At 49.8% G+C, this 27437-nt stretch overlaps 5 protein-coding genes and 2 long non-coding RNA genes across 8 annotated transcripts; 3 read left to right on the top strand and 4 right to left on the bottom strand.

Moving 5' to 3' along the window:
* Positions 1-9: 9 nt before the first annotated feature.
* Positions 10-2238, bottom strand: LOC119117344 (N-acetylglucosamine-1-phosphotransferase subunits alpha/beta-like; the record flags this gene model as incomplete). The annotated part of the gene is made up of 8 exons (XM_037243546.1): positions 10-308; positions 378-476; positions 547-677; positions 759-975; positions 1045-1432; positions 1501-1624; positions 1690-1860; positions 2023-2238. Coding segments are annotated over 8 exons (1506 nt in total), but the record flags the coding sequence as incomplete, so codon positions are not given.
* LOC119117343 (N-acetylglucosamine-1-phosphotransferase subunits alpha/beta-like) lies at positions 2219-5278 on the bottom strand. 2 transcript variants are annotated; one of them, XM_037243544.1, is made up of 10 exons: positions 5017-5189; positions 4030-4170; positions 3806-3865; positions 3555-3611; positions 3341-3477; positions 3139-3258; positions 2879-3081; positions 2752-2813; positions 2542-2676; positions 2219-2461 (listed from the first exon to the last, which is right to left on the bottom strand). In XM_037243544.1, exons 2-10 carry the CDS (start codon positions 4147-4149, stop codon positions 2279-2281), a joined length of 1077 nt encoding a protein of 358 aa, XP_037099439.1. In that variant the 5' UTR covers positions 4150-4170; positions 5017-5189; the 3' UTR covers positions 2219-2278. The 2 variants fall into 2 exon arrangements, with proteins under 2 accessions (XP_037099439.1, XP_037099438.1); XM_037243543.1 differs by lacking the exon at positions 5017-5189 and adding an exon at positions 5228-5278 and having other exon boundaries at positions 2220-2461.
* Positions 5279-5712: 434 nt separating this feature from the next.
* Positions 5713-11422, bottom strand: LOC119117342 (N-acetylglucosamine-1-phosphotransferase subunits alpha/beta-like). The gene is made up of 18 exons (XM_037243542.1): positions 11366-11422; positions 10465-10605; positions 10225-10284; positions 9617-9673; positions 9398-9534; positions 9199-9318; positions 8935-9137; positions 8808-8869; positions 8598-8732; positions 8360-8518; positions 8071-8265; positions 7393-7563; positions 7204-7327; positions 6748-7135; positions 6462-6678; positions 6250-6380; positions 6081-6179; positions 5713-6011 (listed from the first exon to the last, which is right to left on the bottom strand). Exons 2-18 carry the CDS (start codon positions 10582-10584, stop codon positions 5852-5854), a joined length of 2538 nt encoding a protein of 845 aa, XP_037099437.1. The 5' UTR covers positions 10585-10605; positions 11366-11422; the 3' UTR covers positions 5713-5851.
* A 1735-nt stretch (positions 11423-13157) lies between these two features.
* Positions 13158-21320, top strand: gnptab (N-acetylglucosamine-1-phosphate transferase subunits alpha and beta). The gene is made up of 22 exons (XM_037243640.1): positions 13158-13447; positions 13783-13868; positions 13957-14076; positions 14138-14188; positions 14260-14462; positions 14534-14598; positions 14676-14810; positions 15835-15996; positions 16062-16241; positions 16305-16475; positions 16540-16663; positions 16744-16947; positions 17339-17447; positions 17517-18219; positions 18324-18523; positions 18624-18843; positions 18924-19037; positions 19105-19190; positions 19263-19361; positions 19431-19598; positions 20158-20248; positions 20641-21320. The coding sequence occupies exons 1-22, from the start codon at positions 13286-13288 to the stop codon at positions 20710-20712; spliced, it is 3525 nt and encodes a 1174-aa protein (XP_037099535.1). The 5' UTR covers positions 13158-13285; the 3' UTR covers positions 20713-21320.
* A 391-nt stretch (positions 21321-21711) lies between these two features.
* LOC119117408 lies at positions 21712-24020 on the top strand. Its single transcript, XR_005096514.1, has 3 exons — positions 21712-21816; positions 21898-22980; positions 23296-24020. It is a non-coding gene; the product is annotated as an uncharacterized LOC119117408 (long non-coding RNA).
* Positions 24021-24418: 398 nt separating this feature from the next.
* On the bottom strand, positions 24419-27404 carry chpt1 (choline phosphotransferase 1). The gene is made up of 8 exons (XM_037243643.1): positions 27021-27404; positions 25960-26107; positions 25749-25890; positions 25592-25676; positions 25384-25515; positions 25167-25325; positions 24977-25102; positions 24419-24839 (listed from the first exon to the last, which is right to left on the bottom strand). The coding sequence occupies exons 1-8, from the start codon at positions 27258-27260 to the stop codon at positions 24723-24725; spliced, it is 1149 nt and encodes a 382-aa protein (XP_037099538.1). The 5' UTR covers positions 27261-27404; the 3' UTR covers positions 24419-24722.
* On the top strand, positions 24754-25840 carry LOC119117409. The gene is made up of 2 exons (XR_005096515.1): positions 24754-24869; positions 24958-25840. It is a non-coding gene; the product is annotated as an uncharacterized LOC119117409 (long non-coding RNA).
* Positions 27405-27437: the final 33 nt, after the last annotated feature.

The following is a 27437-nucleotide window of genomic DNA, read 5'->3' as shown; positions in this document are numbered from 1 at the left end:
GACAAAAGCAGTCTCGTTTAAAAAGACAGCTAAATCCTGCCATTTATTCTTAATTGTAAAATAGACTTCACAAAAGGACTTGACGGGAATGAAAAAGAGGCTAGCGCCACCTGTTTTACGAATTGGCCGCATTTGATGACGGCTCCTATCAAATCTGGTCCTCATGTGCAGGAGACCTGTTGGAATTTTGAAGCTCAAACTCAGATGGTTGCGGGAACTTGGATTGGTAAAATTGGGCCAACTTCTTCTGCACTTCCATAGCTATGCTTTGGGTGTGGTCAAGGTCGTCATTGATGCAGATGAACTTCCTGTTGGAAGAAGTGCAGAAGCCATTCAAAGGCCAAGACCAGAATTGCTTTATGGTTGGTTCTTCTCACCTTGGATTTCTCTGGAGGTCATTGAAAATGCGATCGGCCTCCGCCGGGTTATTATGAAGCATCTTGAAATGGACCTCCCCTTGCCCCATGACCTGATATCTGTCGGCAAGTTGACGTGTCAGCAGAAGCCTCGATGGAGCTTCTGTTTCTGCATCAGAGGAGCACTCACCTATATTTCTTCTGGTCTGTAACGGCACTGCGAATGCCATCTGTGACGGGCTTGCAGTTCATCACGACTTCTTTGGTGACCCGACGGTTTTTTGTGCAGTTGCGCAACTGAGCATTCAATCTTGTAAAGTCCTAAAATGAACCACAGAATATCGGATGTCCCGTTTGATCAAAATAACCTTTGGTCCGGCGATAGCTCAATCAACAAACCACCTCGGGTTTGGGCTGCTTGTGGATTTTCATGACCAGATCTTGAATCTCTCCAGCGGACAGAACGCCAGAACGGTCTTTGTCGATGGTGTCGAACATCTCGGCGATGTTAACCGGCCGCTTGACGCTCATCAGGAAATAAAAGTAGGCAAACGCAAACTGCATGTCGTCCCGATGGCGCAAATGATGACTCGAGGTCTTTTGAAATTCTCCTGGGAATCTGCGGGAATAGGAACGTGGTAGATTCAGCAGTCAGAAGGCCCGGAACTCGAAAGTGGTCAGCACTCACGTGTCCTGCAGCTCCTGCATGACAAGCTTGTCAATCATGTAAGGAGCGTGCGAGATGACTTTTCGTCTCATGCCGCCAAACTTTAAGTTGTATAGCCTGTCGACGTGGTTCAGCGTGGCGGCAAAAGTATCTCGTAGCTTTCGGCCGGTCATCGCGCCATTGGTCTCGTAGCTCAGAGCTTTTTGGAGACCACGGTCCTCAAGTAGTTCTTGAAGGAATGTCTTGTGAGAAGGGAAAAACTCTTGGAGCTTCTTGCCCAATGGATTGTTCCAATCTTTTGTGTCCATTTCTTTTACTTCTCCAAGCTGGTCGCTTTGGGTTTGAGGATCTGAGAAGAAGCTTGACTTCTGTGCATCACCAGTGCTGCTTAGAGACCTGCGTTTTCGTCCTTCAAACATCACGCAGAGTGTATTTCAAGGCGGAATATTCCGATTGCGCAAGTGCTGCGGTCGCTACCTTTGCAGTCTCCTCCGTCCCATTGGCATTTGGCATTGTTGCACGCTTGGTTGCACTGCCCGTTGTTGATCAAGCTTGATGGACACTGTTTTAAACAAGGGGCTACAGGCCAGGCGAGATAGACCTCCATGGAAGAAATGATCAATCAATCAATCCATCATTCAATCATTCGGAATGTGGATTACTTACTTTCTGGCCGTCCCTCGGGGTGTAGAAGTCGTCCAGAAAGACGTCTTTGCCAAACATCATGTCATCGTTGAGGTAAAGAAACCTCTGCGAGATTCCCGGGATGCGGTGAATGTGGCTTTCGATGGCGTGGGAGTTGAAGTTTGGGAGATGGCTCGTGTTCAGGAAGATTTCCTGTCATTCACAACAAATATATATATCATCTTTAGGCATTTCAGTCAATCGAATTTTTTTTTCTGTGTTTTATGCAAGAACTTTGTCTGAAAACAAACAGGAAGCTCTGTATTATTTGTCATATTTGAATCTTCGGAATGAAAAAATTCTATTCAATCTTACCTGATGCGTGACAATTGAAACTCGGGGGTTTTGAAGGTTGAGCCAGGATGGAACCTGCCCGTTGGTGACGATGAAGACGTGACGCACCCACGGAGCGTGTTTCTCCAAAGAGCGTAAGGAATACATGAGTGCGCCGTTGTCCTGGAAACGGTTAGCCGTCAGAGAATCCCTGGTCTCTTTTTTGGCAGGGACAGCAGACTGGAAAAAAAAAAAAGATAGATATATTTGACATGATCAGAGAGGGAATCACGTCGCATCATGCGAATTGGCAACGTTCAACCTGTTGGATGGCGCTCATGTTCCAGAAGAAGTGAACAGGACTGATGGTCACTTGCTTTTCATCCACTTTCAGTTGATTTTTAGCCTTTTGGAGATCAGTCAAGTCTCGTGGAGTTCTGAAGAAGAGCAGAGCGAGGCTGGCATCCGGGTACAACTCCAACTGAGGAACGAACACATTGATCTATTCTTCATATCTCGTCTTCGGGGGGAAAATGAGAAAGGGAACAAAAATAGCTTTACCGCTGTTATCTTTTCCGTTATGGCCGGCGGCAATTTGCCTCGCAGTTCCTCTGACGCCTTGTAGGAGTTTGGGAAGCCGTGGAGGTAGGCCAGGGTCTCCATTTGGACTAGACCCGGAGCCGCTTGGTCCGTGGTCTGGAAAACAGGACAGAGTGACGCGGTGACATCACGTCCAGACGCAAAATAAGATGGCTGAGAATCCAAATTCACCAGGTAGCTTTTGTAGATGGACAATGTCTTGTGTCGGAGCGTTTCCGTCAAGGCCTTTTCAGCTAGAAGACAAACCATCAAGTTCCGTGACTGGTCGGGGTGATGGAAGTCGACGGCGTCGCTTTACCGTCAGCTTGCGAATGGAAGACGACCACGGTGACTCTGTGGGAGGGTTGCTGGGGTTTGGTGAGCTGCAGCACCGCCTTGGCAGTGGAGAAGGAGGGCAAAGCCACGGATAGGTCTTCAGAGGTGGTGTTTTCCGGTAGACCAGGATCAAACACCACCATGGGTGCCACCACGCATTTGGACAGCGGGCATTGCGGCTTGGCACTGGAATGGAGAGTTTTTCAGACACGCTTCCCATCTGGTCAACTTGGTTTGCCTCACCTCAGAAGTCCTTGCTCTACATCCAGTTGCTCTTTGGCCACCCTCAGGTTCCTCAGTAGGGTTTGGTCTGAGCCATTGACCCAGGTGTATACCAGATCGATGGGAATGGGTGTACATTCTCTGCCAGACCAGAAAAAATGGAGACGATGTCATAGGTGTTAGCGCAACCTTGTCATCACTGAGACGGTTGTTGTTTCTTCACCTGCTGTGGAATGTTGGACATGGTCCCACCCTTTTGCGTTCTTCCAAAATGTCAGTCAACCGGTGGGACACCTTCTTGTTTTCTTCGGTAACGTCATTTAACTGGTAAGACCTGTCCGGATTCTGCCGTGGTACGGACTGCGTACATGAGAGTAGTTGATTAACATTGTGATGACGTTCGTGCGTGGGCTCATCTTGGGTTTCTCGGAATGTACCCGTGCGACTTGCGACACGTTTCGCTTTGGCGCTTCACCAATGACGGTGCCAGAGTCCTTCCGCAATAAATCATAACAGATAATAATCATCATTATAAATAAATACAATACAAATCAAAAAGAAATACGACAAAACCAATCATCATAATGAATAAATAATTGTATGTTTACATGGATTGAACAATCGAGAGCATTGTGTCTGTTAAAATCACATTCAGACGTTTTGGATAGATAAACCAGAGTCGACTCACCTCTCCTTTTGTTTCGCTTTGCCGCCTCACAACTAACTCTTGTAAAAGGCTTTCAGTTTCCTTCCAAAGTCAATCATAACAAATAATCAATAATAATCACAATAATCATCATAAATAAATACAATAAAGGTAAATAATAAAAATGAATAAATAAAAAGAAGTCAATTTAGTCCTTCCTATTCAAATCACATTCCAACATTTTGGATAAACCAGAGTGGACTCACCTGTTCTTTGTGTTGAAAGCCCAGCATCCCAAGAATAACAAAGAAGGCGCAGCAGACCAAAATTCTGTATCGCCGACCGAAACGGACGCACGACACCATCCGAAATGGCCTGAGCGCCATTGTGATGCCTGCCAAAAGTTCCTGACCCACACACATTGAAACACACACTTCACGACATCGAAATGATCAAATCATTTTTTTTGCTGCTTCACTCTGTGGGCATATTTTGTTACGTCAAGATTGAGACCGTTTTGAAACATTTGAAGGGCTTTTTTCACACTGCACTTAGGCTTCATGTTGGGATCATGCACACTGACTGTATAATAAAACGTACCAACGTGACTTGCAAGTGTGTTTTCCCTCTTGGCACCAATCTGTTTTTACACGTGCAAAACATGCTGGGAATCTTGCAAGGCAAGTACGATGGAAACCGACCGGTACGACGAGAACAGTCATCAAAATGACATATTGTCGCGTATTGTCTTCCGTGTGTACGCGCACAAAAGCCATTTTGCGAAGTGCGTTCAAGATTCTTTGTCGCTCGTTAACATTTCCTTTGTCTTTACTGTCTTTTATTCTTTTGTATTTTGTTAGTATTGCGCAATAACACCGCTTTCATTGGTCAAGACAGTGATTGCCTTAGTAAAGCATCTCTGATTGGCTGGGTCAGGCACTTATGTAGCATATGAAATACAAGACTAAAATGCCAAAATGTTCCGAAAGTTTGATTTCATTTTCCAATTTTTCATAAAGTGTGAGTCGTCGCTTGGAATTGACGCAAGAGAAGACAGGAGAACTGGAGCATCCTCCCTCAGTCTATCACGCTACTGGCGGATGGACTCGACAGCTGATGGTTGACTTTTCAAACTTAAAGATGATCTGTCAATTCTCCAAACATGTTCTTGGTGGGGTGTTTTTTCTTCTCAACTTATTATGGCTACCGGTGTGTGGAGACAGAGGGAGAGCATGAGAAAGCATGAGCCTCACCTCTTTTTACAAACTCTGTGCGATCCTTTGGAAGAAATGATTGTTGACGTTTCTTTTCCAAATATCATCAAGTATAGCCGGACAGCGAGCCTCGATGTAAAATAGATGACGTTAGCACCTCTTTCGACAACGACTACTTTGCAGATCGTTGCCACGCTTGACGAACCACTTGAACATCTGTAACAAGATAGATCAATGTCTTAGAGCTTACCTCACTATCTCCTGTCCGCGTGGGATGCTCAAGTCAAAATGCACCTGACTTAACTTGTCAAAAGTTAAGTCAAGTTTGTCGAATGAATGCGGCGCTATGGTTGGCCCAGGAGAGCCATGGGAGTCGTCAACTCGGTGCTGAAGCTTCTTCAGCGGCAGACGTACACCTGTCTGTCCCACCGTTATGGACTCTACAACACGTCCACGTCGCGGAGAGGTGGGAGCAAGTGTCATTTTTCAAAAGCGTTAGTCACGTGACTGACTGTCTTCCTCAAACATGCCTCCGCTTCGTCATGGTCCTCCTCCATCTTCTGCATCACTCGCGACGTGATGACTTGCGTGTGCGTGTGCGTGCGCGTGCGGTGCAATATCACTTGCTGTCTGTGCCTTAACATGAAATGTGCCAAAATGTTTGGATCTAAAAGTGATCGTGATTCAGATGAACGGCACCAATTGTTTCAAGATGAGGGGAAAGATGACAAAAGCAGTCTCGTTTAAAAAGACAGCTACATCCTGCCATTTATTCTTAATTGTAAAATAGACTTCACAAAAGGACTTGACGGGAATGAAAAAGAGGCTAGCGCCACCTGTTTTCCGAATTGGCCGCATTTGATGACGGCTCCTATCAAAGCTGGTCCTCGTGTGCAGGAGACCTGTTGGAATTTTGAAGCTCAAACTCAGATGGTTGCGGGAACTTGGATTGGTAAAATTGGGCCAACTTCTTCTGCACTTCCATAGCTATGCTTTGGGTGTGGTCAAGGTCATCATTGATGCAGATGAACTTCCTGTTGGAAGAAGTGCAGAAGCCATTCAAAGGCCAAGACCAGAAGTGCTTTATGGTTGGTTCTTCTCACCTTGGATTTCTCTGGAGGTCATTGAAAATGCGATCGGCCTCCGCCGGGTTATTACGAAGCATCTTGAAATGGACCTCCCCTTGCCCCATGACCTGATATCTGTCGGCAAGTTGACGTGTCAGCAGAAGCCTCGATGGAGCTTCTGTTTCTGCATCAGAGGAGCACTCACCTATATTTCTTCTGGTCTGTAACGGCACTGCGAATGCCATCTGTGACGGGCTTGCAGTTCATCACGACTTCTTTGGTGACCCGACGGTTTTTTGTGCAGTTGCGCAACTGAGCATTCAATCTTGTAAAGTCCTAAAATGAACCACAGAATATCGGATGTCTCGTTTGATCAAAATAACGTTTGGTCCGGCGATAGCTCAATCAACAAACCACCTCGGGTTTGGGCTGCTTGTGGATTTTCATGACCAAATCTTGAACCTCTCCAGCGGACAGAACGCCAGAACGGTCTTTGTCGATGGTGTCGAACATCTCGGCGATGTTAACCGGCCGCTTGACGCTCATCAGGAAATAAAAGTAGGCAAACGCATACTGCATGTCGTCCCGATGGCGCAAATGATGACTCGAGGTCTTTTGAAATTCTCCTGGGAATCTGCGGGAATAGGAACGTGGTAGATTCAGCAGTCAGAAGGCCCGGAACTCGGAAGTGGTCAGCACTCACGTGTCCTGCAGCTCCTGCATGACAAGCTTGTCAATCATGTAAGGAGCGTGCGAGATGACTTTTCGTTTCATGCCGCCAAACTTTAAGTTGTATAGCCTGTCGACGTGTTTCAGCGTGGCGGCAAAAGTATCTCGTAGCTTTCGGCCGGTCATCGCGCCATTGGTCTCGTAGCTCAGAGCGTTTTGGAGACCACGGTCCTCAAGTAGTTCTTGAAGGAATGTCTTGTGAGAAGGGAAAAACTCTTGGAGCTTCTTGCCCAATGGAGTGTTCCAATCTTTTGTGTCCATTTCTTTTTCTTCTCCAAGCTGGTCGCTTTGGGTTTGAGGATCTGAGAAGAAGCTTGACTTCTGTCCATCACCAGTGCTGCTTAGAGACCTGCGTTTTCGTCCTTCAAACATCACGTAGAGTGTATTTCAAGGCGGATTATTCCGATTGCGCAAGTGTTGCGGTCGCTACCTTTGCAGTCTCCTCCGTCCCATTGGCATTTGGCATTGTTGCACGCTTCGTTGCACTGCCCGTTGTTGATCAAGCTTGATGGACACTGTTTTGAACAAAGGCCTACAGGCCAGGCGAGATAGACCTCCATGGAAGAAATGATCAATCAATCAATCCATCATTCAATCATTCGGAACGTGGATTACTTACTTTCTGGCCGTCCCTCGGGGTGTAGAAGTCGTCCAGAAAGACGTCTTTGCCAAACATCATGTCATTGTTGAGGTAAAGAAACCTCTGCGAGATTCCCGGGATGCGGTGAATGTGGCTTTCGATGGCGCGGGAGTTGAAGCTTGGGAGATGGCTCGTGTTCAGGAAGATTTCCTGTCATTCACAACAAATATATATATCCTCTTTAGGCATTTCAGTCAATCGATTTTTTTTTTCTTTCTCTCTCTGTGTTTTATGCGGTAAGGAGGGTGCGGGTTCGATTCCACCTCCAGCCCTCCCTGTGTGGAGTTTGCATGTTCTCCCCGTGTCCGCGTGGGTTTTCTCCGGGCACTCCGGTTTCCTCCCACATCCCCAAAAAACATGCTTGGTAGGCCGATTGAGCGCTCCGAATTGCCCCTAGGTGTGAGTGCGTGTGCGGATGGTTCTTTGTCTCTGTGTGCCCTGCGATTGGCTGGCAACCAGTTCAGGGTTTCCCCCGCCTACTGCCCGATGACAGCTGGGATAGGCTCCGGCAAAGCCCGCGACCCCCGTGGGGATAAAGTGGTACAGAAAATGGATGGATGTGTTTTATGCAAGAACTTTGTCTGAAAACAAACAGGAAGCTCTGTATTTTTTGTCATATTTGAATCTTCGGAACGAAAAAATTCAATTCAATCTTACCTGATGCGTGACAATTGAAAGTCGGGGGTTTTGAAGGTTGAGCCAGGAGGGAACCTGCCCGTTGGTGACGATGAAGACGTGACGCACCCACGGAGCGTGTTTCTCCAAAGAGCGTAAGGAATACATGAGTGCGCCGTTGTCCTGGAAACGGTTAGGCGTCAGAGAATCCCTGGTCTCTTTTTTGGCAGGGACAGACTGGAAAAAAAAGAGAGATAGATATATATATATATATATTTGACATGATCAGAGAGGGAATCACGTCGCATCATGCGAATTGACAACGTTCAACCTGTTGGATGGCGCTCATGTTCCAGAAGAAGTGAACAGGACTGATGGTCACTTGCTTTTCATCCACTTTCACTTGATTTTTAGCCTTTTGGAGATCAGTCAAGTCTTGTGGAGTTCTGAAGAAGAGCAGAGCGAGGCTGGCCTCCGGGTACAACTCAAACTGAGGAACGAACACATTGATCTATTCTTCATATCTCGTCTTCGGGGGAAAATGAGAAAGGGAACAAAAATAGCTTTACCGCTGTAATCTTTTCCGTTATGGCCGGCGGCAATTTGCCTCGCAGTTCCTCTGACACCTTGTAGGAGTTTGGGAAGCCGTGGAGGTAGGCCAGGGTCTCCATTTGGACTAGACCCGGAGCCGCTTGGTCCGTGGTCTGGAAAACAGGACAGAGTGATGCGGTGACATCACGCCCAGACGCAAAATAAGATGGCTGAGAATCCAAATTCACCAGGTAGCTTTTGTAGATGGATAATGTCTTGTGTCGGAGCGTTTCCGTCAAGGCCTTTTCAGCTAGAAGACAAACCATCAAGTTCCGTGACTGGTCGGGGTGATAGAAGTCGACGGCGTCGCTTTACCGTCAGCTTGCGAATGGAAGACGACCACGGTGACTCTGTGGGAGGGTTGCTGGGGTTTGGTGAGCTGCAGCACCGCCTTGGCAGTGGAGAAGGAGGGCAAAGCCATGGATAGGTCTTCAGAGGTGGTGTTTGCCAGTAGACCAGGATCAAACACCACCATGGGTGCCACCACGCATTTGGACAGCGGGCATTGCGGCTTGGCACTGGAATGGAGAGTTTTTCAGACACACTTCCCATCTGGTCGGTCAACTTGGTTTGCCTCACCTCAGAAGTCCTTGCTCTACATCCAGTTGCTCTTTGGCCACCCTCAGGTTCCTCAGTAGGGTTTGGTCTGAGCCATTGACCCAGGTGTAAACCAGATCGATGGGAATGGGGGTACATTCTCTGAAGAAATGGAGACGATGTCATAGGTGTTAGCGCAACCTTGTCATCGCTGAGACGGTTGTTGATGTTGTTTCTTCACCTGCTGTGGAATGTTGGACATGGTCCCACCGTTTTGTGTTCTTCCAAAATGTCAGTCAACCGGTGGGACACCTTCTTGTTTTCTTCGGTAACAACATTTAACTGGTAAGACCTGTCCGGATTCTGCCGTGGTACGGACTGCATACATGAGAGTAGTTGATTAACATTGTGATGACGTTCGTGCGTGGGCTCATCTTGGGTTTAAAGTCTCGGAACGTACCCGTGTGACTTGCGACGCGTTTCGCTTTGGCGCTTCACCAATGACGGTGCCAGAGTCCTTCCGCAATAACTCATAACAGATAATAATCATCATCATAAATAAATACAATCCAAATCCAAAAGAAATACGATAAAACCAATCATCATAATGAATAGATAATTTGATGTATACATGGATTGAACAATCGAGAGCATTGTGTATGTTAAAATCACATTCAGACGTTTTGGATAGATAATGTCATGTTTTGTGATGTCATCGTTTCTGTGTCCGTGTGCTCGCCCCTCCCTTCCTGTGTGCCCTTGATTAGTGTAACCACACGCACTTGCCTCTCGGTACCTGTGTCGTATCTAAGTTCTGTTTGCGTGTCACTCGCCGTCGGAGCATTGCCTGAGACGTGGACAATGCATGGCTCACTGTCACTCGGTTTGTTTGGTTCCTGTCTTTTGTTTCACGTTTTGGCGATCAGTCCTTTTGGTTATGTTGTTTAGTCACGTCAGTTTGCTGGGTCTGTCTTTTGGTTCCTGCAATAAACCCTGGTCCAAGCTGCATTTGGTCGTCCTCGCTCCATCGACACTCCGTTCCTGACAGATAAACCAGAGTCGACTCACCTCTCCTTTTGTTTCGCTTTGGCGCCTCACAGATAACTCTTGGAAAAGGGTTTCAGTTTCCTTCCAAAGTCAACCATAACAAATAATCAATAATAATAATCACAATAATCATCATAAATGAATACAATAAAGGTAAATAATAAAAATTGAATAACATATAAATAAAATAAAAACAAGTCAATTTAGTCCTTCCTATTCAAATCACATTCCAACATTTTGGATAAACCAGAGTGGACTCACCCCTCCTTTCTGTTGAAAGCTCAGCATCCCAAGAATAACAAAGAAGGCGCAGCAGACCAAAATTCTGCATCGCCGACCGAAACAGATGTACGACAGCCTCCGAAATGGCCTGAGCGCCATTGTGATGCCTGCCAAAAGTGCCTGACACACATATTGAAACACACACTTCACGACATCGAAATGATCAAATCATTTTTTTTGCTGCTTCACTCTGTGGGCATATTTTGTTACGTCAAGATTGAGACCGTTTTGAAACATTTGAAGGGCTTTTTTCGCACTGCACTTAGGCTTGATGTTGGGATCATGGACACTGACTGTATAATAAAACGTACCAACGTGACTTGCAAGTGTGTTTTCCCTCTTGGCACCAATCTGTTTTTCCACCTGCAAAACGTGCTGTGAATCTTGCAAGGCAAGTACGATGGAAACCGACTGGTACGACGAGAACAGTCATCAAAATGACATATTGTCGCATAGTGTCTTCCGTTTGTACGCGCACAAAAGCCATTTTGCGAAGTGCGTTCAAGATTCTTTGTCGCCCGTTAACATTTCCTTTGTTTTTAATGTCTTGTATTCTTTTGTATTTTGTTAGTATTGCGCAATACCACCGCTTTCATTGGTCAAGACAGTGATTGCCTTCGTAAAGCATCTCTGATTGGCTGGGTCAGGCACTTATGGATCATATGAAATACAAGACTAAAATGCAGAAATGTGAAGAAATGATTGTTGACGTATTCTTTTCCAAATATCATCGAGTATAGCCGGACAGCGAGCCTCGATGTAAAATAGATGACATTAGCACCTCTTTCGACATCGACAACAACTACTTTGCAGATCGTTGCCACGCTTGACGAACCACTTGAACATCTTTAACAAGATAGATCGATGTCTTAGAGCTTACCTTACTATCTCCTGTCGGCGTGGGATGCTCAAGTCAAAATGCACCTGACTTTTTTTTTTTTTTTTAACTTGCTCGTTGAGTAAGACGTAATCATTTATTCAAGAAAAGGGGTGGGGTGAGCAGCGGCTGCCACCCTGTCAAACCGCCTGTGGTTTACGCTGTCTCTGGCAGGGCAGCACTGGCACTAGTGAGGCTTCAATCTAATACCAAAGTTTTCAATTTAGTCTTAAATTCGATTCAAACAGAGTGACAACATGAAACAATGTTTGTGACAAATGTGAAATGGAAGCAAAAATAAAAACACTTGACTTTTTTTTTAATGTGTTTGAGTGGTGTGAATAGTATAATGCCATGCTTTCCATCTGTTATTGTTTTCGAACAATTCTATTCATAATGTCCACTAATACCTGGAGAGAAGGGACTCGTATGTGAGATTGCTGTTTGTGGACTTCAGTTCTGCCTTCAACACCATTGTGCCACACCGACTCATCTGCAAACTCGCCAAGCTGGGCCTCAGTACCTACCTCTGCAACTGGCTACTAGACTTCCTCTGTCAGAGGCCTCACTCAGGTGGTACGTGTTGGCGACAAAATCTCCGCCCGCCAGCAGCATCACGCTGAGCACGCGGGCCCCCCAAGGCTGTGTGCTCAGTCCGCTGCTCTTCACCCTGCTGACGCATGACTGCGCTGCAACCTACAGCGATAACCGCATAGTGAAATTTGCTGACCACACGACTCTGGTGGGTCGACGAGACTCAATGCAGGTTGGAGGTTGACCTTCTGACCACGTGCTGCAGGGACAACAACCACCTGCTGAACGTCAACAAGACCAAGGAGATTGTTGTTGACTTCCGGAAGGGTCACGCCCAACACCTGCCGCTGACCATCGACGGTGCTGTGGTGGAGAGAGTGAGCAGCGCCAGGTTCCTGGGGGTGCACATCAGTGAGGATCTCTCCTGGTCCACCAACACCGCATCACTGGCGAAGAAGGCCCAGCGCCGCCTGTACTTCCTGCGGAAACTCAGGCGAGCAAGTGCTCCTCCGGCCGTCATGAGCACATTCTACCGTGGCACCGTTGAGAGCGTCCTCTCCAGTTGTATTGCTGTTTGGGGTGGTAGCTGCACTGACTACAACATGAAGGCCCTCCTGCGCATAGTGAACACGGCTGGTAAGATTATTGGTGCTTCACTCCCCTCCTTGAAGGACATTTACACCTCCCATTTCACCCGCAAGGCGACCAGGTGAGTGATGTGAGTCACCGCGCTCACTCTTTGTTCGATCTTCTGCCCTCTGGGAGCCTGCGCTCCCTCCCGCACCACCAGACTCACCAACAGCACCACCAGACTCACCAACAGCATACTCCAGGCTGTTAGGATCCTGTGTGCCCTGCGATCGGCTGGCAACCGGTTCAGGGTGTCCCCCGCCTACTGCCCGTTGACGGCTGTGATAGGCTCCAGCACTCCCGCGACCCCCGTGGGGACTAAGCGGTTCAGAAAATGGATGGATGGATGGATGGATGTTTACTTGTATGTATATCGTGTACTATGTCTTGTCACCGTGGGATAGTGGAAACGTCATTTCGATTTCTTTGTGTGTCTTGGCATGTGAAGAGATTGACAATAAAGCAGACTTTGACTTTGACTAATAGGTATCCGATCATTGGAAGATGTGTTATGGCACTTTTAATTGCTAAATAATTGTTGCCGCTTGAAGCCAGATCGGGTGGAGGCCAGGTGGGTGAACCACTCCCCGCCGCTGGAGGGCGACAAACTGCGGAAGCGGAGTTGCCGAAACCCCGCCGCCGTCGCCGACGAAGAAGTAACAACACGTATGGCTGTCATGTGTGCCGACGGTCAGCTGACTAATCCCGCTCTCTCCCCGTGTGTTTAGTTCGGTGTTTTGACTCGCTATTGTCGAATGAATGCGGCGCTATGGTTGGCCCAGGAGAGCCATGGTAGTCGTCAACTCGGTGCTGAAGCTTCTTCAGCGGCAGACGTACACCTGTCTGTCCCACCGTTATGGACTCTACCTTTGCTTCGGCGGCATCGTCCTCATGATAGTTTCCGCTTTCCAATTCGGGGAGGTAAGATGCTCCCTTTCGTTGGGTCGACACAACTAGCATTTGTACATCTTCTCGTCGTCTAACGTTAGCAGATGTTAGCTTGGCGTAATGCAGTTCTGAGAAGAACCCGTTCGACTGGAGCAGATGGTGTTCTAAAATTCAGCCTCAAAGCCAAATGAGCTAAAATGCCGCCATTTGTCAGCTGGACTTTCCTCGTTCTTATTTTGAGCTGTTTTACAAAGCAAATTCTGTTGTCAATATTCACCAATACACTTATTCAGGAGCTTCCGACACAGTTCAAAGTTAAAAGAGCAGCGAGCTAAGGAGGAACTCTAACACTATCAGCAATATTTCAGGTGGTGGTGGAGTGGAGCCGAGACCAGTACCATGTGCTCTTTGACTCCTACAGAGACAACTTGGGCGGCAAGTCATTTCAAAGCCGGTGAGCACGGTTGGCTTTCTCCAGCCTCAAATCCGCACATTACTTTGCACTTGTCTGATGCCTGCGCTTGGTTTGTCATCTCTTACAGGCTCTGCCTACCCATGCCCATCGACGTGGTGTACACGTGGGTGAATGGCACCGACGTGGCTCTGCTGAGGGAACTTAAAGCCGTGAGAGAGCAACTGGCAGAGGAACAGAGAGTTCTGAGGTAGCCCGACAGACAGCTTTTGAGTCGAGGTGCCACTATTATGTGTTTATTATCCACATAGAGAACATCTGGGGAAAAATTCAAGTGAGACGACAGAAGAACCGAAAGTCAGGTAATACTCAATGTCCCGATAGTTTTGCAAAAGTCTGTTTTCCTGACTGCTGCGGCGCCACACTTCTCCAGGGCCAAAGCAGAATGCTTGATGTCCCACTGCATCATGGCGCCCATGCTGGCGTTGGAACCCGCCCTGCCGGCCAACGGCACGCTCCGGGAGTTGCCGGCGCTCTCGCCGGCGCTGGCGGCCGCCAAGGAGCTGCTGCAGCTCCGCGGGCCCGTTCACCCGTCCACCGCCGCCTCCGTGCTGGTCTTCAATTCCCAGGCAGACGGTGGGTCTGAAAAATAGCCCGCCTGATGATGAGATCAATAAATGGATGTGGAATCTCTCCCCTTCTCTCAGCTGAGAACGCCTACGTAGAAACGTTCAAGGAAGACAAGAAATTCTCCGTGTCCCGATGTTACCTAGTGAGTTTTATTTCAATGTCCTCACCTGAGCTTTTCAAGGAAGTGGCATTTCCGTCACTACGTCCTGTTTTCCGCAGACCACGGATAAAGAGGCTCCGGGTCTGATTCGCATGCAGACGCTGGCCTACCTCAGCGGCTTCCCGCCCACCTTCAAGGAAACGGAGCAGCTGCGAACCAAGCTGCCCTCATTTGTCACCGACAAGATAAAACAGGTCAAAAGTTCAAATGAATAGAACGTTTGGTTTCAAATCAGCGGCTGGCCAAATAGGGCTAAGGGTTAAGCCGTTGAAAACAAGCAGCAGGTGGCAGCGTTGCACTCTTTCCGCCATCTCCTCTTGCCGCTGTCCAAAGATGAGCTTCACGCGGTCCAGTTTTCCAGCACGGCGGGCGCGTTAACGTACGCTGGCGTGTGCGTAACGTGACTCTTTCCATACATTACAAGAATGCGGCTCCGAGGCAGGGCTATTCCGAGACGGTGCCATCATCCTTGAAGGGGAGGCTGGAAGCTTATATGGCTAGATCAGCACGGATTACGTCAAAGCAAACAGAACGTACTTACTACGCCCTTACCGGTTTGTTCCATTTCAACCGCAAGGGGACGCTGTGTGGTGTTTCCTGGTGTGGCCACGCCCATTCTGCGAAAAGCGGTGTTGTGAGTCCATATTATTAATAGCTGATGTTGCAACCAGCACCACACCCCCAACACTCTCCTTTTGACGCTAGCATGTGGCATATTTATACTTTGGAACGTTTGTATACCGCGCGTGAGTGGAACTGTTGACACAGGCCGGCGATGAAAGGCGTCTTTGTGAGGCCGCCACGCTCAATGTTTGTATACACGCGAGAGCATTATCAGCTCGACCATAATAGAGATGCAACGCGATGCGGGCCGGCCGCTCCGTAAGACCCCAGTAATCCTCACCTAAAGGCAGCGAGAGGAGGCGGCGGCGCGCCAGCTCATGTGAGACGCTCGATGATGGAGTGAGGCGGCGAGCAAACGCTTTCCCGGGAAGCTTAGATTTGGAAAGGGGGGGGGGGCTCTCGGTGGCACCCCTCACACGCACACGGTTTATCTGCAACGTATGTGGTGGTGATGACATCACAGAATTTTCCAAACTCAATCCATTTGCTGGTTAAATTTAGCAAATGAGCTTTTCATTACGGCGACATATTGAATGTCACTTTGGATTCAAAGAATTGGAGGTCCAACTGTCTGTCAAACGTTGCATCCCTCAGTTTGAGCTGTATTCGGAGGCCAGCATCGCTCTGCTTCACCTCAAAGGCCCGCAAGACTTCACCGACCTCATGCAAAAGTCCAAGAAGAACCTGACGCTGGATGGGAAGGAGCTGACCATTAGCCCCGCCTATCTCTTCTGGGACCTGAGTGCCATCTCGCAGGTAATGACTGGAGTCTCGCCGCCTCGCTTTACCAAAAACAAAGGTGATATTCACAAATAATATAGTCCAAGCAGGACGAGGACGTCTCGGCCAGCCGCTTCGAGGACAACGAGGAGCTGCGCTACTCCCTGCGCTCCGTGGAGAAACACGCGCCCTGGGTGCGACACGTCTTTGTGGTCACCAACGGGCAGATTCCCTCCTGGCTCAACCTGGACAACCCTCGCGTTTCCGTCGTCACGCATCAGGTAGAGTCCCCCCCGTCGCCTCAAGGGCTCCAACAAACCAAAAGGATTTCCTGTGAACGGCAGGAGCTGTTCTTGAACCGCAGCCACCTCCCCACCTTCAGCTCGCCCGCCATCGAGAGTCACATCCACCGCATCCCGGGACTCTCGCAGAAGTTCATTTACCTCAACGACGACGTGATGTTTGGCAAAGACGTCTGGCCGGACGACTTCTACAGCCATTCCAAAGGACAGAAGGTACCACTAGTCGTGGTTACCGCAAATATATGACTCGTAATCTTGGGTTCCCCCTTCCGTGCAGGTGTATCTCACCTGGCCCGTTCCAAATTGCGCGGAGGGCTGCCCGGGATCCTGGATCAAGGACGGCTATTGTGACAAGGCGTGCAACAACTCGGCCTGCGACTGGGACGGAGGCGACTGCGCTGGTAAAGATGCACTGGAGGCTCGGCTGGGAACATTTCTGGACATTTCCGTGGAAATTAGAAATTGTGTTTTTTTCTGTCAGGTGCCGCGGGGAGCAGCAGGTTCCCTGTCGGCGGCCCCGGCGAAGTCGGCGGGCATTTGTGGCAGTTCGCCGGCGGTCAACTCGGCCTGGCCGCAGCCTCGTACTGTAACCAAGGTTGCGCCACCTCCTGGCTGGCGGACAAATTCTGCGACCAAGCCTGCAACGTGCTCTCCTGCGGCTTCGATGTGGGCGACTGCGGCACAGGTGACCCTTCGGGCAAATAGGAGTGCAGCTCAGTGGCCTAGTGGTAGAGTGTCCGCCCTGAGACTGGAAGGTTGTGGGTTCAAACCCCGGCCGGCCGGGTCATACCAAAGACTATAAAAATGGGACCCATTGCCTCCCTGCTTGGCACTCAGCATTAAGGGTTGGAATTGGGGGGTTAGATCACCAACTGATTCCCGAGCCCGGCGGCACCGCTGCTGCTCACTGCTCCCCTCTCCCCCAGGGGATGGATTAAAATCACATGGGGATGGGTTAAATGCAGAGGACAAATTTCACCACACCCAGGTGTGTGTGTGACGATCATTGGGACTTTAATCTTTAATCTTTAACTTTTCTGCTTCAATTGCTGATCCACTGCGCGTTTACGCCGCAGAGCATTTTGGAGAGCTGCACCGCGTCACTCTGCTGAGTAACCAGACTGCGTACGTCCTCCCGGTCGGAGAGATCCGACCTTATTTCAGCTTCGACGGACTGGCGCACAGGTAAGGTTCTGACAAATTTACACTAGCTTCCCATGAGAAATGGAATTCGACTTTTTGTCTCCTCCAAAGGGTCTCGGAGGCCCACGTGAGCGACAACCCGACGGTGCGTCACACCTCCGTGGCCAACAAATGGAAGAGCATCCACCTTCTGCTCCACCCCGGCCACAACGCCAGCACGCTCCATTACAACGTCACCTTCCAAAGAGAGGACAGCACGGCGTTTACCAAGATCTTCAGCGTCGCTGTGGACACGCGTCAGATTCCGCCGCTTAACAGGACACAGAGCAGCAGGGAAAGCTCCAGCCAGAAGCCCTCGGTGATGACGGAAGCGCCCTTTGTCTTCTCTGACGTACCGGAAGACAAGAGGGCTCCCAAGGTCCAGAAGAAGCAAGCGGAAGAACTGGTGGCCGTCGTAGACGTTCCCGCTCTCAACGAGTCGCTCTTGCCGGCTCCCGTGCGCAGGGAGCTTCAGAAGCTGGATGAGAAACTCCTCAAAGGAGACATCACACTGAAAGGTTACAACCTCACCAAGGCTCAGCTGCTAAGCACCCACCAGGAGGAACGTGACGGAGACAAGCTTGACCTTCCTATTCTGACGGAGAGGCCCAAAGCCTCCAAGCTCCTGAGCCACATTACCAAATTAAAGAGCACCGAATGGCAAGTGCAGCCCCACCACCTTTCTGCGGTGGGGAGGAAGCTCCAACACTTTGTCCCGGCTGACAGAGGCTTCCTCCCATGGGAGAAGCAGAAGTACTTCCAAGACCTGCTGGAGGTGAGCTCACAAAAAATCATCCTGCTAGGATCAAGTTGGCGGCCCTGATTGATGGTCCGAGATGGTCCTGAAGCTCTCGTGATTGGTGTCTTTGTTGTCGACAGGAAGAAGAGCGCCTGCAGAGGGCGCTGACGTATGACACGGACGGCGGCGCCGGCGGACGCAAGTTGCGCGACACCTTTGCCGACTCGCTGCGCCACGTCAACAAGCTGCTCAACCGCCAGTTTGGCTTTGCGTCTCGCAAGGTCCCCGCGCACATGCCGCATATGATTGATCGGCTGGTCATGCAGGAGCTGCAGGACACGTGAGCGACCCGTCCGAATCGCTCGACTCCAAAGCGAAGCGGGGCGAGTCTCGTAACGGGCCTGTGACGCGCCGGGCGCCTCTTAAATTCCCCCCCGCAGATTCCCAGACGACTTTGACAAGACGTCGGCTCACCGTGTGCGCCACCCGGACGACATGCAGTTTGCCTTCTCCTACTTCTACTTCTTGATGAGCACCCAGCAACAGCTCAACGTCTCCGAGGTGTTTGACGAGGTGGACACCGACCACTCCGGCGTCTTGTCCGATCGCGAGATCCGCACTCTGGCAGCCAGGATTCACGAGCTCCCCCTCAGCCTGTTGGTCGGTCTGCTAAACTTTTTTTTTTCCATTGATAATATTCCTTTGAGAGATAGATCGAAGACACATTGTTTCTTGTCCAGGACCTTACGAGCTTGGAGCAGATGTTGATCAACTGCTCCAAGACACTCCCGAAGAACCTGAGCCAGCTCCACCTGGTGAACCCTACCCAGGAGGCCTACTACGACCACAGCATGGTGAACGGCCAGCTCAAAACGCCTACGCAAGCTCCATTTGAGTCACACGATGGATTTTGTTTTCCAGCCGCCCGTCACCAAAGGCCTCATCGTGCACTGCACGCCCATCACGGATCGCATTCGCAAAGCCTTCGTGGACCAGAACAAGTACAAGTGAGTAGCAACACCGGCATGTTCAAAATCCTCCCTCGCCGGCTTTTAAGACGTCGAGCGCTCCTCGCGCAGGTTTGAGATCAAGGGCGAGGAGGACATCGCCTTCAAGATGGTCCGCACCAACGTGTCGCACGTGGTGGGCCAGCTGGACGACATCAGGAAGAATCCCAGGTGGCGGCGGTCTCCGTGAGGATTTCCCGTTGATGTCCCTCGCTAACACACTCGGGTTTGCCCCCGCAGGAAGTTCATCTGTCTGAACGACAACATCGACCACACCCACAAGGACGCCGCCACCGTGAAGGCCGTGCTCAGGGACTTCTACGACTCCATGTTCCCGCTGCCGTCCCAGTTTGAGCTGCCCAGGGAGTACCGCAACCGCTTCCTTCACATGGACGAGCTCCACGAATGGTAGGTCTTTTCCGCCACTTGATTAGGAACAGAACAGAAGCGAGTGAATTCATAAATATGTGGGGTGTCTGTGAAAATCTGGTGAGAAGTTTAGAATGGTTGCAGTGTCCATGTTGTGATAATTCAAAGCGTAGCAAGGACGTCAAACACGGGCGTGACCGGCGTGGCTGTGAAAGCAAGAAGCTTTCCTTGGCGGAGGTAATGAATACGTCTCTCAGCGCGCGGCAGCTGCTAATAATGGCAGCATCATAACCTCGCAAGCACCCGGGTGGCTGTCAGCGCACCGGGCCAAGGGTTGCCAGCTTGTCACCATGGGGATCCTGATAGAGGGAGGGAGGGCGAGCGGGCGTCCAAAAACGGGGTCAATGTCAGGCCTCACACAGAGACTTTAAAATTAGACGAGCCCCCTCAGATGGAAGTGGTAAGCTGAGCCTTTCGTCACCTCCCCGAGTTTCTTTTGAGCAAAGTGCTGCCACCGCTGGATGCCTCCCTATTGCATCACCGGCTTTTTCTTTTGTTCATTGCTCGCATGTCCATTAACACGGCCGCCCCCCCCAAGGCGAGTCTACCGGGACAAGCTGAAGTTCTGGACCCACTGTGTCCTCGTGGCGCTGGTGGCCTTCACCGTCATGTCCTTCTTCGCCGAACAGGTCAGTGTCTCCCGCGTCTTCCCGTTGCCGTGATTTGGCCACCCAAATTCCCAACCCGCCGGCTCATCCGTCCGTCTCATGTGTGGCGAGCCGCGCCAGGACCTGACTCGGCTGAAACCAAAGACAACCCCTCCCCTTTGGGTTTGTCTCCCAGAGAGTCAGTGGCCTTGCGCGGTTCGCACCCATTTTGCGGCGAAAAAAGACGGAAACCAAGCCGGGTTTTGACGTCATTGCGATGTCTCCAAGAGACCTACGCTGACCTTAAGCGATCCCCGCCGCTTACCGCTAGCCATCCTTTAGCGACCAGAACGTTTGATATCTTGGTCAAAACACATTTCTTGCGCTCCTCCAGTATCACAATGGTCTCCTGGCGTACTTCCATTTTCTCACAGCTGGTCCACTTAAAGCGCAAGCTATTCTCCCGTCGCCCAATGGCCAAGCACGACAACCCCGAGAGAGTTTGAACCAGGAAGTCCTCTGATGCGTCTTCGTACTCTGAGGATCCATCTGGATTTTTTTTTCTTTCACTATTTTGCACTCCTGAGGCTCTCGATTTCAATTTTTTTTTTTTTTTTTTTGAGGCCGTGAAAACGACCACAGACTGACGATTTGACACGGGTTCCCCAATCGCTGGATTCTTTTGCGTCAGGAACTGTTGGACATTTTGCTACTCGGTACGTTTTAATGAAATTGTAAAACAAGGAGTCGTCCATTTCCAATCATGTCTTCGACAATATGGGACCTACAAGTGCCTTCTTTGTTCCTTTTACAAATGTTTTGTCAAGATGTCGTCTACTATTGTGTGTGTGTGTGTGGGCGTTTAGGACTCAACGGGCCTTTCTTAAATGTGTGTTTGTCAGTTGCGGCAGCTTCCTTCTCGCGCGTGCGTGTGTCCCCGTGGGACTCGGCAGACTCGCTCTAATGTCTGAAATTCAGACACATCGGCTCTTAACTTATTTTTGAGATTGTGACGTTGCCATGGAGACTGAGCGCTTTATACTGTATGTCGCCGCCCTTTACGAGTCGCTTGCTACGGTTCTCCCAACTGAAATAAAATGTGTCCCGACATGTCCATCGCTCTCTTCTGCTGTTTCCAAAAAGCACCACGACAAGAGAAATGCGTGAAAAATGGTTTCGATAAAAGGGACGCTTCCGTATTGCAGTGATCAGTAGAAAACGTGTAAAAAAGTTGTTTTGGTTTTCAATATTCATAATCACTCACTGATGAATCCACCTCGATGGATCACATTTCGTCACATTCATTGTATTGACCAGTTTAAAAAAAAAAAAAAAAGTCGTTCGGGCAAACAAAAATGTTTTAAAAGAACTTTTTCAGATGTTTTGTCTTTTAGCATTTTTTGTAACTTTGGGCAAGTTCGTCGTCTGCTTTCAGGAGCGGGGAACGGTCCGCCTCGCCGTCAGTCGCGGTGGGCGGAGTCGGGCGGCGTGATGCTGAAGACGCGCATGCCCAAGTGGCCGGCGATCTGACGGCACACCCCCGTGAAGTAGTGCGTCAGGTCCACCAAGGAGAGCACCTGAAGAGTTGATAGTTGTTGGCGTTAGAACAAGTAGGTTCTCGCTAACGTGTTCCGCTACTTTTGATTACAATAGGAATGAACGAAGGCGAGAGCGTTTGTCCCACTCTGAAGCTTTAACAGGGCTCCCTCCGTTTTGACGAATTCTGAAGTACTGACCGTGGCGATCCAAAGGACGACGTACTCGTCGACGAAGCTGTCGAAGAGCTGGTTGAGGAAGAGGAGGCCCGGGCCGATGAAGGCCGTGTCTGGCAGGTGAAGTTCGCTCTTGGTTATGTGCGCCACCTGCTTGGAGCAAAAACTTTGTCGACGTTCCACACGGCGCAGGAGTGTCGAGAGCAACCCACCACAAGCTTGTTGGAGAGCTTGGCGATGACCATGCCGAAGGCGAGCAAGTAGAAGCAGGGGTGGTGCTCAAACAGCTGACTAGACGACTTCTTGAAGATGATGAAGGCCAGCGTGAGGATGAGGCCGATGTGCAAGCCGGGACTCAAACCTTTACCCGCACCGCCGTTGAGAATGACGTGGAAGTAGTTGTGGCAGGAGTAGAGGGCCCCGCCGATGATGCCCATGATGGGGAAGATGTAGAGTTGCAGTCCAATGAGGGGCAGCTTAAAAAACAAGACACAGATTGAAGAGCCGCAAGTGGACAACCGCCATGCTGCTGAAGGAGCCGGTTCAAGTTACCGTGGTTTGCCAAAGGCTCACCCCACCAAAGGCTGACATCAGGTACATGACGATGATGGCAAACTGCACCTCGGTGACATCCACCCTGCCCAGGAGACAAAGCGGCTGAGGAGGATGAGCGCAAGGGGAGGGTGGACTCACTCACATGCCAAAGCGAACAGTCCCCGAAACGTAGGTCTGCCAGTGGGCGCAGAAGCACATGAACATCCCGATGAAGCCGCAGAAGAATATCCAGTGCGGGTATCGGCCGATGCCGCAGGAGATGCACGTGCCCACGGCGACAAACACTGCAGCAAGATAACGCAAGACCTCAGCAACGACACCGCGGGGAGCCTCGAGGCTGGATCAAGGAGCACCTGTGGAGACGGCGTCGCAGCCGTGGTCAAAATGCTCGTCGAGGGCCGATTCCACGTTGGTCCTGCGGGCCTGCTTGCCGTCGATGGCGTCCAGAGACTGGTACGTGAAGAGACCCAGAGCACTCGGGATGAAAGCCCATGCTGGAGCCTGAAGGTAAGATTCCATTGACCAAAAATACACTTCATTAATTTTTAATTTAATTTTATAATCAAACTGAAAACATAAACTAAATAACACTGAAGTCATTCAAGTCATCGTGTCTCAAGTCAAGTCCCGAGTCTTTAACTTCCAAGTCGAGTCTCAAGATTTTTTATTTTTGTCAAGTCACAAGTCATCAAAACAGCGACTCGAGTCGACTCGAGTCCAAGTCACAGTGACTCGAGTCGACTCGAGTCCAAGTCACAGTGACTCGAGTCCCCATCTCTGCCAATAGCGCTCCGTTATCACTGTTAATCAACTTTGTCCAAGGTCGCCTCGACTCACCTCCTCCGTGGCCGTGGGGCAAAAAAACACGAGCAGGAGCGTGGAGGCGATGTTGACCAACAGGCCCGCCATACTGAGCGCGTTGGGGGCCACCCACATGGGGATTTGCCGGACCAGCCAGTTCCAGTAGATCTGACACGGCGGCTCCAGCAAAGAGCGACCCGAGGGACTGTACTTGTACACCTCCAGCTGCTTGAGCTGCGCGCTTGACAGCGGCTCCGAACACACAAAGTAGGCCATCGTTTCTCCTTAAAAATGAAAAATCTTTGAAGCAACACAATAAAAGCTACTGAGCCTGCATCCAGGCCTTCCGTAGGTGAGAGAGAAGAGGTGTCAACATGTTTTGCACCGAAAGCTTGACAAGTCTCTGCTTGTCTTCTATGACAACCTTCGTCTCCATCGTTTACATGTCAATCAGGTGCAGGGGCACGCCGCATTGCATACATTGCTGGATGATGAGCCCTCCTATAGATCAGGGAGACTTGGCAAGCAGCATTGACGACAGGAATGCTTTTCAAGTGCCATTATCATAGCGCCGCGCTCAGCCCATGTTGCGCAATGTGCCCATCACTCTCTTGCACGAGCACATGACAAGAGGAATGCATGAAAAATAGTTTCTTTATTACAAACTCCTACACACAAATTCTTGTTAGTAAAAATTTGCCATCCAGTTATATTAGTGAGCAGTGAAAAATGGCGGTTGTACATTTCAAAACAAGAAAAACACGTGTCATTTTCCAGAGTAGAAAACACAACCTAAAAATATGAAAGCGCTACCACAGAAGAAGAAATCCCATCAACCTGAATAAGCACATCAGATTCGCTGGAGGAGAAACGTGTCAATCCGATAAAAGGGAAGCTTCTCTATTGCAGTTCTCAGTGGAAAACACATACAAAGTTTTGGTTTGCAATATTCACAATTATTATTATTTTTTGTAATTACAAGAAAATGAATTAAGGCGAATTGTATACAATCACAACATTCATTATTAGCCCTTAAGGGAGAAGAAGTCAGAAAGCAGAACAAATGGCGATGACATGAAAACGCTTTAAGTAGCCTGTTGACCAAAACACCTCATCGGAAATCTTTTTTTTTTTTTTTTTAATCATCCTCATTGAATCCACCCCGATTGATCGCATTTAGTCACAATCATTGTATTGACCGATTTAAAAAAAAATAATGTTTTAAAAAAAAAAAAAAAAACTTTGGTATTTCAGATGTTTGTTTTTGAGCATTTCTTTTTAACTTTGGGCAAATTTTTATTTGATTTCTTTTTTTTTTTGTTTTAGGCAGAGGTGATCACTCGGTCAAGGCTTGAGGTGCGGGGTCTCTTCTCGATGTCATCGTCGTCTGCTTTCAGGAGCGGGGAGCGGTCCGCGTCGCCCTCCGCCTCCTCCCGCCGGGCAAGCCGTCAGTCGCGGTGGGCGGGGCCGGGCGGCGTGATGCTGAAGACGCGGATGCGCAAGTGGCCGGCGATCTGGTGGCACACCCCCGTGCAGTAGCGCGTCAGGTCCACCAGGGAGAGCACCTGAGGAGTTAGTTGTTGGCGTTAGAGCAAGTAGGTTCTCACCAACCTGGTTCAGTACTTTTTGCACAATCGGTTGATTTCGACACGAATGAATGAACGTGAGATTCGAATTCTCAAGCGCAAGACAAGGAACTGACCGTGGCGATCCAGAGGACGACGTACTCGTCGACGAAGCTGTTGAAGTATTGGTTGAGGAAGAGGAGGCCCGGGCCGATGAAGGCCGTGTCCGGCAGGTGGAGCTCACTCTTGGTCATGTGCGCCACCTGCGTCGAGCAAAAACCCTTTGTCGACATTCCACACGGCGTAGACATTTCAAGAGCAACTTACCACAAGCTTGTTGGAGATCTTGGCGATGACCATGCCGAAGGCGAGAAGGTAAAGGCAGGGGTGGTGCTCAAATAGCTGACTGGATGACTTCTTGAAGATGATGAAGGCCAGCGTGAGGATGAGGCCGATGTGCAAGCCGGGACTCAGCACGCTGGTGTCCTGCGCAGCGTCAACGGTTATATGGCGCCACATCACCACGCTATTCGGCAGGGCTTACCGCCACAGTGGAGCCATTTTTACCCACGCCGCCATTGAGAATGACGTGGAAGTAGTTGTGGCAGGAGTAGAGGGCCCCGCCGATGATGCCCATGATGGGGAAGATGTAGAGTTGCAGTCCAATGAGGGGCAGCTTGAAAAACAAGACACGGATTGAAGAGCCGCAAGTGGACAACCGCCATGCTGCTGAAGGAGTCGGTTCAAGTCACCGTGGTTTGCCAAAGGCTCACCCCACCAAAGGCGGACATCAGGTACATGGCGATGATGGCAAACTGCACCTCGGTGACATCCACCCTGCCCAGGAGACAAAGTGGCTGAGGAGGACAAGCGCTAGTTGGCATGCGCCCAAGTCGGGGGAGGACTCACAGGCCAAAGCGAAGAGTTCCTGACACATAGGTCTGCCAGTGGGCGCAGAAGAACATGAACATCCCGATGAAGCCGCAGAAGAATATCCAGTGGGGGTATCGGCCGACGCCGCAGGAGATGCACGTGCCCACGGCGACAAACACTGCAGCAAGATGACGCAAGACCTCAGCAACGACATTACGGGGAGCTTCGAGGCTGGATCAAGGAGCACCTGTGGAGACGGCGTCGCAGCCGTGGTCAAAGAGCTCGCCGAGGGCCGAGCTGCTGTTGGTCCTGCGGGCCTGCTTGCCGTCGATGGCGTCCAGAGACTGGTACACGAAGAGACCCAGCGCACTCAGGATGAAAGCCCATGCTGGAGCCTGAAGGTAAGATTCCATTGACCAAATACACTTCAATTCATTTACGGAGCCTTGACAAAGTGCATTTTTTTTGGTGAATGAATTTCTCTGCAATTGACCTCCGAAAAAGATGAAACTCCAAAGTGTGCTTTCATCTGAACAACTTTTTGGGCTTCAGATAAAAAGCCATTTGGAGGTGCATGCTTTTTATTGCACGGTGGCAATACAGAAACATGTGTTTAACATTAGATCCTCGAAGTGTTTGTTGCTTAATGAGTGAATAATCAATGCAGATAAGTGTGCAATCAGATCAAATGTGGACTTTGAGTGAGTAGTCAGAAACGTAATTAGCACTAAAAGCAGGGTGAACAGCGCGTGTCGTTTATCCAGGAGTAAAGGTGATGCCAGATTAGTGGCGTCAGCACGGACGATGACGTCATCCGACGTGTCATTTAGCAACTAGGCTAACTTTATGCTAAAGTGCTCGCTTGTTGGGATCAACAACATGGGCGGCAACGTCCTCCGCATTGTCGTGTTTTGACATCCGCACCCCGGCGTCCCATAAGCGAGACAGGCGGACAACCGCAAGAATGAACCGCACACTCATGACGGATCATCGATCCAGACAAATAGATGTGTTTGAGATCCAACCACCGATCGATTAACAAGGAAGCACGAAAGGCTCGTTTGAGACTTGTTTCCACGTAACAGTGACTAAATCCCCTCATTAAACACAAACAGAAGGGATTTTAAATACTATTTTTAACGCCGAATTTCCAATTGCACTCTGTGATTACTGTGAATAAAGTCTCCCAATGAGTTCATTCGATCACTTTATTTAAATAGTCAAATTCACATTGATTTGCTCAATGCAAGGACTTGATTCCGCGAGCGGGTGTCTGGAGAAACTTTGTCCAAGGTCGCCTCAACTCACCTCCTCCGTGGCCGTGGGGCAATAAAGCACGAGCAGGAGCGTGGAGACAATGTTGACCAACAGGCCCACGATAGTGAGCGTGTTCGGGGCCACCCACGTCGGAATTTGCTGGACGAGCCAGTTCCAATAGATCTGACACGGCGGCTCCACCAAGGAGCGACCCGAGGCGCTGTACTTGTGCTCCTCCAGCCGCTTGAGCTGCGCGCTTGACAGCGGCTCCGGCCACAGAAAGTGGGCCATCGTTTCTCCTTAAAATGGATCGTGACGAGATCCCGCAGGCTCTCAGGGAAAGAGGCTCAGACTCGGCTACCTTCTCGCGGCCAAGTCCAAAACATTGCAGTGCATTTGGCCTGTGGAGGAAGGAGAATGTGCCTAGGCCATTTGTAAGGCGGAACCATGAGCGGGCGATGACGTTTC

The sequence above is a fragment of the Syngnathus acus genome, chromosome 23 (genome assembly GCF_901709675.1).
Source record: "Syngnathus acus chromosome 23, fSynAcu1.2, whole genome shotgun sequence".
NCBI classification, from domain to species: Eukaryota; Metazoa; Chordata; class Actinopteri; order Syngnathiformes; family Syngnathidae; genus Syngnathus; species Syngnathus acus.
The sequence above is the reverse complement of the archived record's forward strand: the minus strand, read 5'-3'. Positions and strand labels throughout refer to the sequence as shown.